The 9,998-nt window shown below is 42.4% G+C and overlaps 1 protein-coding gene across 2 annotated transcripts; it reads right to left on the bottom strand.

The window, feature by feature from the left end:
- Positions 1 to 288: 288 nt before the first annotated feature.
- prpf4bb (pre-mRNA processing factor 4Bb) lies at positions 289 to 9,518 on the bottom strand. 2 transcript variants are annotated; one of them, XM_014333660.2, is made up of 16 exons: positions 9,389 to 9,518; positions 8,116 to 8,206; positions 6,710 to 7,842; positions 6,244 to 6,417; positions 5,847 to 6,002; positions 5,421 to 5,502; positions 5,116 to 5,317; positions 3,385 to 3,458; positions 3,144 to 3,234; positions 2,818 to 2,965; positions 2,580 to 2,717; positions 2,319 to 2,472; positions 2,113 to 2,227; positions 1,872 to 2,023; positions 1,657 to 1,743; positions 289 to 1,546 (listed from the first exon to the last, which is right to left on the bottom strand). In XM_014333660.2, exons 1-16 carry the CDS (start codon positions 9,445 to 9,447, stop codon positions 1,343 to 1,345), a joined length of 3,060 nt encoding a protein of 1,019 aa, XP_014189146.1. In that variant the 5' UTR covers positions 9,448 to 9,518; the 3' UTR covers positions 289 to 1,342. The 2 variants fall into 2 exon arrangements, with proteins under 2 accessions (XP_014189146.1, XP_005922640.1); XM_005922578.3 differs by having other exon boundaries at positions 8,131 to 8,206.
- Between the last annotated feature and the right edge of the window lie 480 nt (positions 9,519 to 9,998).

The following is a 9,998-nucleotide window of genomic DNA, read 5'->3' as shown; positions in this document are numbered from 1 at the left end:
ACAAGATGGAGCGCTTTTACTTTTGATGCTCAGAGGCTGCGGCTGTCTCAACAATTTTTTCCCCTTCCCTCTCAAAAAAAAAAAAAAAAAAAAAGCTTGCCACCTTTTCCAACACCCCCTTTGCATCCTTAAGAGTTCACTTAGCAGAGACGGAGGATCCTGTGAAGTAAGACACCCCCCCCTCTCCATTCTCAATTCTGTTCATGCATCTCTACACCAGAAAAGCCATTAAAATTATGGATAAACAAGCTAAACAGTGCTACATCACATTCAAATGAAGAAAGGGTGTTTGGTATACAATAGGAAACATTTTATTACTAAAAACTTCTTATACTGAAGGTGCTCTTTCAGCAGCGTTTCCACAACTATTCTTTATTGAAATCACAAGATTTTTTTTTTTTAAACCACTTACTTGAAACAAAACAAATCATACATGAAATGACAGTAACTATGGACTATATACAACAGTGGAAGAGAGGTGGGGTTGGCTTCAATCGGCCAGCATTGTTTGGTGTTTTAACACACTAGGCTCGTACAGGAGGCACTTGAATGTGAGAGCCTTAAGAGCCACGACCTAGCCAGAGTGCTGGAGGGAGAGGAAGGTTAAAAATGGAATCGACCGGCAACAGAAAACAATGACTACCTGCTTTAAAAATTAAGAAAAAACAAAACAAAAACTTTTTGTAAGGAGTCCATAATATGCATCTATTCCTTCAGCTCAGACCTCGAGGCCCGAGGACTGGTTAGTGGTGGAGCGGGGAGGTTGTCGTCGTCACATGTGGGACACTGATGCACATACAGAGCATTTTTACAGGCCTGCACCACGCAAATCTATAGCACAAAGGGTGCACATTCAAAAGCATGCATCGCCCCACAATGAGCAATGTGGTTATAAAAGAGGAAAGGTGTGTTTATGTTAGGACGTCTGCAACTACGACAAAATTCAACTGTCTGCTGCTCGAGATTGTTAATGCAATAGACATACACAGTATTTACAGGAATCATATTTTTCTTTTAAACATCTGTTTCTCCGATGCCAGTTAAATTAAAAAAAAGAAACTGTAACTCATTGGATATCAGGGAAAAGTTTACAGTGACAATTGAAAAAACAAAAACAAAAAACCCTATGTTTTCAAGAATGGCTACCATTTCAATGATCTATTTACAATAAAACACAATTATGCATTCATAAACAAAATGAAGCCGAGGACGAAAAAAAAAAATCCATGACATTCTGAACAGAAGTCTGTGAGTTGGCTGCCTCACTGCAAAGTTCCCGTCAGAGCAGGTTTAGTGGTTGGCTCTGTCTGTGTTGCTCAGGGAGTGTATGGTGTTCAGCGTTTCAGATCTTCTCCTGGATAAAGGGGTGCTGCAGAGCCTGGTTGATACTGATGCGCTTGGCTGGGTCCAGCATCAGCGTTCCATCCAGCAGGTCCTTCAGCTGCATTACCTTCTTCCTCTGGTCCTCAGGCAGCCGCTGGCCTCCTATCATGTCTGCCAGCAGGTCTTTGGTGGGGTTGATGGTGCTCATCACTGTCACCTTCTCCTAAAGGCGTTGAGCAACAAAAATATAAAACTTTTAAAACTTCCATTAAAATAGAGGGACATGTAAAAAAAAGAAAAAGAATGGTTTAGAGGCAAGAAAGAACACCTTACCCTTTCAGTCACTTTGTCTACTTCAATGTACAAGAAGTTCAAATTCTGATCGAAGTGCTGGTCTTTGAACAATCCTTTACGGATCATCTGTGGAAAGAATCCAAAACATTGCATCAGTCTTCTTGAACAGTGCACAGTAGAGCAACACATCTCCCTTCATCTAGAAAAGGGGAAACAATCACTAAAGGAACTGAAATTATATGATGCAATTTCACCTTGTTGGGCATCTTGCCCTTGAGGTCCATAGCCAGCTTGAGCATGTGATTGTTGGAAGATCCGGGAAGCAGGATTTTGCCTGTGTAAAGCTCGTACAGAGTGCAGCCGACGGACCACATGTCGATGCCATAGTCGTACGGCTTTCCTATGACTGAGGAAGAAATTATGAGCAAACTTCAAATTTAAAACGAGCTGATTAATGGTGAACATTTAAAGAAAAGAATAAGTAGTGGTACTTACTAATTTCTGGAGCCCTGTAAAATCTGCTGACCAGATATGGTGTGATGTCATTGTCAGCAACATGTGACGCCGAACCAAAGTCACACAGCTTCAGGATGGTCTTTGACTCATTCACCTTTTAAAGACATGAATAGAAATCACACGTGGCACACCTACTTTGGTCATTCTGTGAGCCGATTTAAGATGACTGAGCATTTGAGTCATACCAGGATATTATCTGGCTTGATGTCGGCGTGGAGGATGTTGCATCGTTTGAGCAGCTTGAGAGCCAAGAAGAGCTGCTGGCTGTAGGAACGCACAGCTTTGATGTGAAGCCCAACATCTTTACCGTACTTCTTCAGCACCTCTCGCAAATTCATGCTACAAATGAAAAATTTACAAACTCATGAATTATGCTGAGGTAATTAATGAAAAGCACACCTTTCAAAATATGATGAAAATGAATGTGATGTCCTCTCTCTGAGTACCTTAGAGGCTCAAACACCAAACAAAGATGCTGCTTGTGGTAAAAGTGCCTGAAAAGGCGCAGGCAGTGGAACTTGTCATCGGGATCAGCGTCATTCAGCTTCTTGAGGAATTCCAGCTCTTTTAATCCGGTCTTGTGCCTGTTCAAACATACATCTTGTCAGGAGTGAAGCCATTACGGTATTTAAACAGATCAATAACTTTCACATATGAAATGCTGGCATTCATGGGAAGACTCACATGAGCTCGTTGTTTCGGATGATCTTGATTGCCACCTCCTGGCCGGCTCTGGCAGTGTCTCTGGCTCTGATCACATTGCTGAACACACCTTGTCCAGTGTAGCCATACACGTCGTAACGTTTGTCCAGCGTCTCCCCGATGTTCACTCCTAAACAACAACACAATTTACAAATGTGTAAAATGACTGAGACGAAGTCTCTCGTTGCACTTAAAAACAAACTTTGATGTGCGACGAACGCAAACAGGCTACAACCTTCATTCCTGGTGACATTAAACAAGCATAAAATGTCACCTTAACCTACAATTAACAGAAAGGAAACACTTACGGTAGTAACCCTCAGCATCAGTCCAGTTGTCCCTGAGGTTGGGGTTCTCCTTGAAGTCCTTTCCTACACCTGCTGCTCTCATCCTGGCACTCTGCAGAAACAGCATGAACAAAACAGAGGTCAGTAATTCACTGGTGTGCCTCAATAATTTACACTCTTCTGAAGAACGACACAAAGACACAAATTAAAAATAAGTGAAGATTTTAAGATGCCCTACTGAGCTCAGTATTTAAATACTTACGTCAAAGTCTGCAGCAAACATGTCATCTGACTCGGTAAACATGTCTGGAGCTGAAGGCTTCTTCGGGTTAGATCCTGAGACACACAACAACAACAACAACAAATTATACCAGCAAAAGATGAGTTTCTGCTCATTCAGCATGTTGTAAAAAACAGTATATCTGGAACTTGTGTTTGATTCACATACTCTGCAGAGATCAAAACATGCTGCAGGTGGCAGAGACACCAGGCTTTGGATTACAAGCCAGCAACTGAATGAACACATGACAGAAAGAAACAAAATTAAAATCCCTGCATCACAAAACGCTGCATTTCTCACACAAACGAGACACTAAATACCCTTTTAGACATGTGTACTTCCTGTACTGGACGTTTTTTAACATGCCCCTGTGTTAAAATGAAAATACCAAATTGTTCCAAACTGCAGGGAAGCAATATTAATGCAGCGTCCTAGCTCCAATTTCAAGTAATGTAAAAACGCTTTTTAATCACATTTCACATTTATAAACTTGATTTGATTCATTTCTGCTTAACGGACCGTGACAAAACCAAGAGAGGAAAAAAAACAAAACAAAACTGAAAAGTGCCATTTTGCTTTCAACAAAAATCACAGCCAGAAAACTGGGAACAGGCTGTCCAAAAGATTGCCATCTCTGACAGAAGGAGCTTTTAACTGTTAGGTTTCATCTCTCCGCCATGCTCACAGAAGACTGTGCTCTTCAGTGATCAAGTGGGCACAGGCAGCGACTCAAATCTCTTTTCAGAAAAATTTCAAAGGCTTAAGTGAGGGGTGGAAGTAAAGGAAGGACAGCGCAGAACAGTCTGTCGTTACCTGGGTCAAGCTGTCTCCTTTTTGCTAAGATAACACATGAAGGCACGTTTGTATTTGGCCTAAAACTGACCATTTTAAACGAGCTCTGTGTTTGTTATGTGTTTTCAGCGGTCACTGGTATTTAAATTTGGATTCTTCCGCTTCATATGCAAAACAAAAAACAAACAGTCGCAAAGACCAAATGCATCGATTTAAACTGGTGGGAAATGCAATGCATTTCATATGTTAGCTATGGCAGAATCAAAACAATACAGACGGGGTCTCCCACTTTTAATTCATTCATTCCGCCTGTTTAACTTTATAATAAAATTCAGGAGCGCATAAAGGAAGAGAGTATACTTTGTAGGATGTCAGGTCAGTATGCAGTGATGTAGTATGGCCAAGGACACATCAAAGAACACGCTGCTAAAAACAAGTGGCTCTAACACACCCAGACTTCCTGCAGTTCAAGCAATCAGACATTACTGTGTCCTGAATGCATTCACTTCTGTGCTTAAGCTGTCCACTTATGCTCAGATCAGCCAAAACACCTGCCAGTGTCAGGTGCGAAAAAGTAGATTTCAACCTCTGCAGTAGTTCTGGAAATAACATTTCAGCTAAAAAACATAAATAAAATACTAATAACAATTAAAAAAAAAAAAAAACTCTCAAAGGCTTCTGCTTGCTCTTATTGTGACAAGCAGGTAATAGGGTAACATACAAGAGTCTTTAAGAGATTCAAGTCCTTCTCCATGCTAACAAGGAGAAGGAAAAGAACATATCTGCATCCTCCTATAATCCATTAGACTATTTTAAAGAGATCCCCTGAATTTGCAGACAACCAGGATGCTCACAGCTGACAGTGTGGTTCATTCAGTTGGCCTTGTATGCTAACAGTCATCATTCTGACTGAAACATTACCATCTTTCTCCTGGGCGATGAGGTTGTGCTTGGCTTTGATGCTGGCCTCGAAGGTGTTAACGTTCTCGCGCTCGTACTCCTTCACGTCTGCGGCTACTCGCTCCAAGATGTCATCGGGTGAGGGCGAACGGCTACGCGTGCTGCTCTGGGGGCTGCTGGGCTCTGACGTCTGATTGGTGTCCTCGTTCACGATTTTGTACTTCTGTAAAGTGGAAAGAACAGCTGATGTAAGAAGGTCACTCATCAAATCCACTTATAGAAGTTACAAAAATGCCAGACATGAATTAGCGTGGGTATAAACAGACCTGGACGATGGCCATGCGCTGTTGGCGGCGCTGCTCAATGAGAGCTTCTTCATCTATCTCCTCACCATCAAAATCCTCCAAACTGCAAAAACATGCCAGAAATTAAAATTACAAAGGAAACACTTTCCTGTTAACGACTAAGCAACAAATCGTGCCCTGATGCATTAATGTGAAACAGGATATGATATCAGCTACAGATCATGGACGTCCTCAAAGACGAGATGGTAAAAATTGTCTTATTTCTAATCAATATCTACAAATGCTAAGGACTCAACTTTGTTTTGATTCATTAGTGCCAGCATTAATTCACCAAAAGCGGTTGATATGAATGGCTGCAGAGACGTTGTACCACACCGTTTCACAGCAAATTTGAACTCTGTATGGCGAACCCGATCGGATCTTAGTTTTTATATCACTTTTACTTACACTTCTTCCTCTGAGGACTCCTGATCGACTTTCATGCCTTCTGAGAGACTTCCCTTGAACTTGTCTTCATCTCTGTTGCGTCGTCTTCTTTCCCGATCGCGGGACATTGAGCGTCGATACTGTCGGAGTCGACCATATCGGTCTCTCTCCCCAGACCTGTGAGGCACAGACGTGATGACAGGAATCATTATTTACTTCAAAAAGAAAAGAGGGGGGAAAGGTACTAGCAGACAGGGATATAAACAGAATTCATATCTAAACAACTGTTGAACCACCAAAAACTAATTAGAGAAACACAAGAGTTCTCCAGCGACTTTTGAGAACTGCTTTGTTGTGACTTGGGATAATGTCTTCTGTCACATGTAGACAAGTTGAGTGAAAAGTGAGCGGCCATCACCTCCGTCTCAGTGGAGACCTGCTCCGTCTGCGGGGGGAAGAGCGGGAGCGGCGGCGCGGCGATGGGGACCGTCGTCTTAGAGGCGAGCGACTCATCCTGCGGCGAGACGATGATCTCGGACTGGTATCACGCGATCGGTCTCTGCCTGGTCCAACATCTGCCCGAGAGCGCTTCCTGGAAGAACATAAAAAAATAATATTTCAAAATCTGTCATAACTTTACTTTTGTGCCTTCAAGACTTTTTTTTTCTCCGCAACTTTGGATCAGCATTTAAACTAAGTTAAATATATCATTATCTTCCAGTTTAAAAAAAATAAAAAATCTTTAGCTTTTATAAATGAACACTCAAATATTTTACATTTTTGCAAACTCACTTTTATTCATCTGAAACTGAAAGGCAATTCTGTCATCTGTCACAATCAGCTTATTATGGGAAACGTTGGAAAAGCCAGAGGTGTGCACTAACCTCAGTGGTGACTCCTGTCTCTCAGCATCTCGCCTCCTGACCTCTAGTGAGCGGCTACGGCGTCTCTGGGGCGAGAACCTAGTTCTGGATGGAGAGTGGCTCTGTTTTGATATCCTTTCTGAGGCACTAGCCGAAGGGTAGCGGGCATCTCTATGGCGAGGGGAAGCGCTGCGTTTCCTTGCAGGGCTGTGAGCCCCTCGTCTATGAGGGGAGCGGTTTTCCTTTCCTAAAGAAGTGTCCTTGGATGGTGACTTGGCTGGCCGTTTGTCCCGGTCAGCGTCTGAGCGACTTGGCCGTTCTCGTCCAGGCGATCTGGACCGTCGGCTCACTCTTTCCTGGTTGGGTCTGTCATCCCGCTGCGGAGTGGACCGTTTATCAGTGCGGCCGACTTTCTGCTCTCCCCTGAAGCTGGAAGGAGAGTTGGACTTCCTTCTCTCCTTGGACCTATCAGTGCTGTGTGAACCCTTCCTGTCTTTTGACCTGCTCCTTCCTCGCCCTCTGTCTTTTACACCTGTGTCCTTGGTGCTTTTGGTCACCTTGTCCTGCTTAGACTCCTTGGCTAGCTTGTCTGCAGACTTACTCCGACTACGGCGTTTGGAGCTAGACTTACTGCCCTCTGTTGAGTCCCGTCTAGATTTGCCACTTTTCCCTCTGGGTGATATAGGTTTACCTGAGCTGCCCCTTTGTCGTGGTTCTCCATTTCTGAACCTTGCATCTCCATCCTCTTCAGATCCAGAGTTATACCCCTGAAGGATCAAACCCATGCCAGACTGAACTTTTCCCTCCATCAACTGGCTGTCAAGTTCAGCTTTGATCATGGCCCTCTGTTTCTCCAAATCCTCCAGCAAGGCCCTGTCATCCAGACTTGGATTTCCAGAAGAAGGAGAAGATTCAACTTTTCTATGAGTAGAGGAGCCAAAGAGGACAGCGGCAGAGGGAGAGGAGCCCTCTTTGCGTTTGTGTTTCCTATGTTTGTGACGATGCTTGCGTTTGCGGTCCTTGTCCTCATCAGAGGCATGTTTGTGCTTTTTGTGCTTACTGCGATGCTTGTGTTTTTTCCGCTTGTGTTTACCGCTACTGCTGTGATGTTTGGACCCCTCCTCTGTCTTCTCGCCATTAGTTTCAGCCTCCTCCTAGGATGTGAACATACCAGGATAACAATCAATTTAGTTGACAGATGATCTCTGTAATTCTTAGTTATGGTGTAAACAGATATAATCTCGTTTTCTTTGAGTTTTTACCACCTAACCAACCTAGACTGTATTCAGAATGACTGATGTAGACAAAAAGTGTTACTAAATTTTGGTAAAAGTTGATCCTACAGCAAGTTACAGTAGCACAGTTTGGTATAGTCTGAGTTTTGTGTTAAAAGAGATGACACCACTTGATGGCATTTAGGTCCTCACATTGTCAAGCCCTACCTCCTCCTCCTCCTCTTCAGATATGTCGCCGCTGTCCTCATTTCCACTTCGTTCATGGCTTTCCAGATCTTGCTTCCTGTTTCAAAAAAAGAATATTTAATTGCTTTAGTGCTAAATTATTTGGCTGACTGAAGTCAAAAGGAAACAAAGGTCTAAAACATAGACACAACTGTGTCAAATATTGTTTTTGGACTGGTAGTAGGAACACACGGCCATAGCAATGCCTGACCCTGAATGCAACTGATAACATCCCATAAAATGAGACGCACAGAGTTCTGCCATCTGTCCAAAATACTGACAGGTGCTTAAGTTTAAGTGTCTGGGATATAAAACACTATGATAATCAACTAAAAATTTCAGTTACACATCAAATCTTCTTGTGGCACTATTATTTTTTCCCCCTTTAAATCTGGAAAAATAGGAAACTCTGTCCAATTATTATTTCTTTAATACACAATGAAGTGAACACGATTTACAGTAACAAACATCATACAACGTGATCAGTAGTTTTAATTGTAATACATGTACATAAAAAGATCATAAAGATAGCTATTCTTTCCTCGAGGTAACTTGCAGTCATTGTGAACATTTAGTCTAAAAATCAGTTCATAGCTTACACAACATTCATTTCCGAGTTTAACCCATCATCGCCCGAAGTGTACCATTTTAGGTAAGCGTAAGGTGTTTAACATCGGGCATACCGGGATTATATAACGTGGTCAGTTTAGCATGAAGCTGTAGAAACACTGATCAGAATCGCTCGTTGATGAGAGAGTGACACTCGGTAAATCCCCGTGTAACCTTCACTTGCTCCCTCGTTCTCCGAGCGAGACCGCCAAGATGATTTTCACTCATTAGCTCTGACATGCTAACCGTCTTTAGCAAAGTTAGTGCTAAGCAGCTACATCCACTGAATAATTTTTGCTATGCTAACTTACATTACATGATAGCTGCTTGGGAGCGAGTACAAACCTTACACTGCGTGTGGCTTAGCAGGTACACTTTATTGAGGCAAATACACACAAAAGCGGATGAGGTACACTTCTACATGCTATCACCGAAACTTAGTGCTAGCCGCGCTGAAGAACATTAGCTAGCTAGCCAAGAACGTTAGCCTATCGTGAGCATGCCCCGGCAACAACGTGAACTTGCTACTCCGTTAGCCCCGGCAATGATAACACTTCCCTTCGTATTCGACCTGAAAGAGGCCTATAACTTACTGCCACAAACTTTAAGTATCTGTAATTTAATAACTTACACGTGCTCGTTGCCATTATTCATTCTCCTGGACGAGATCTCCATCTCAACGTCGGCCATTTTCCTCAGCTGAGGGGGCTTTTTCTTCTTCGGCTACTTTTCTCCACATGGGTACAATGATATCAAAATACTGACACGTTCCTCTGGTGTTTTGGCGGCGCATCGCAGTCAGAATTTGTGCACTGAAGTCTGTTCTTTGTCCACTAGAGTGTGTGCTTGTGTAACTTGAAATTTTCATATTAGCCACTTACGTCTTGATGCATGCTCAATCATCCAGGTAAGTAACGTTTACCTAAGTAAGTGACTTCTTCGAAACTTGTGACTTCTTCGAAGAAGTCACTTGGATGAGTGACGAAACGTTTCTCCCACAAAACGCTACGTCCAGATGAACAGAATCAACTTTTGGAGATTAGCCACTTACATTACACACAGACACCCCCTGCCCGAACAACTGCCAAATTAAAATTTTTGTAAATTTTTGGTAATTATGTCAAATTTTTCACCTACTAAGTATCTCGAAATTTCAAATTATTTCTGAGTGAAAAAATTGTAATAAGCAATTTGAAATGTAAAATTATTAACCAAAGTTTTTAAGTTGCAAATGTTGAAAT

Source organism: Haplochromis burtoni, unplaced genomic scaffold, assembly GCF_018398535.1.
Source record: "Haplochromis burtoni strain Fernald_Lab_line unplaced genomic scaffold, NCSU_Asbu1 Contig_58, whole genome shotgun sequence".
In the NCBI taxonomy this organism is placed as follows: Eukaryota; Metazoa; Chordata; class Actinopteri; order Cichliformes; family Cichlidae; genus Haplochromis; species Haplochromis burtoni.
This window is presented reverse-complemented; position numbering and strand designations above follow the sequence as displayed.

Excerpts from the sequence above, each read along its gene's own strand:
- prpf4bb (XM_014333660.2), bottom strand. The coding sequence starts at position 9,447 with ATGGCCGACGTTGAGATGGAGATCTCGTCCAGGAGAATGAATAATGGC. Across the intron at positions 8,207-9,388 it reads AATAATGGCAACGAGCACGT|GAAGCAAGATCTGGAAAGCC; the intron begins GTAAGTTATTAA and ends TTTTTGAAACAG. Across the intron at positions 2,228-2,318 it reads TCAAGCCAGATAATATCCTG|GTGAATGAGTCAAAGACCAT; the intron begins GTATGACTCAAA and ends TGTCTTTAAAAG.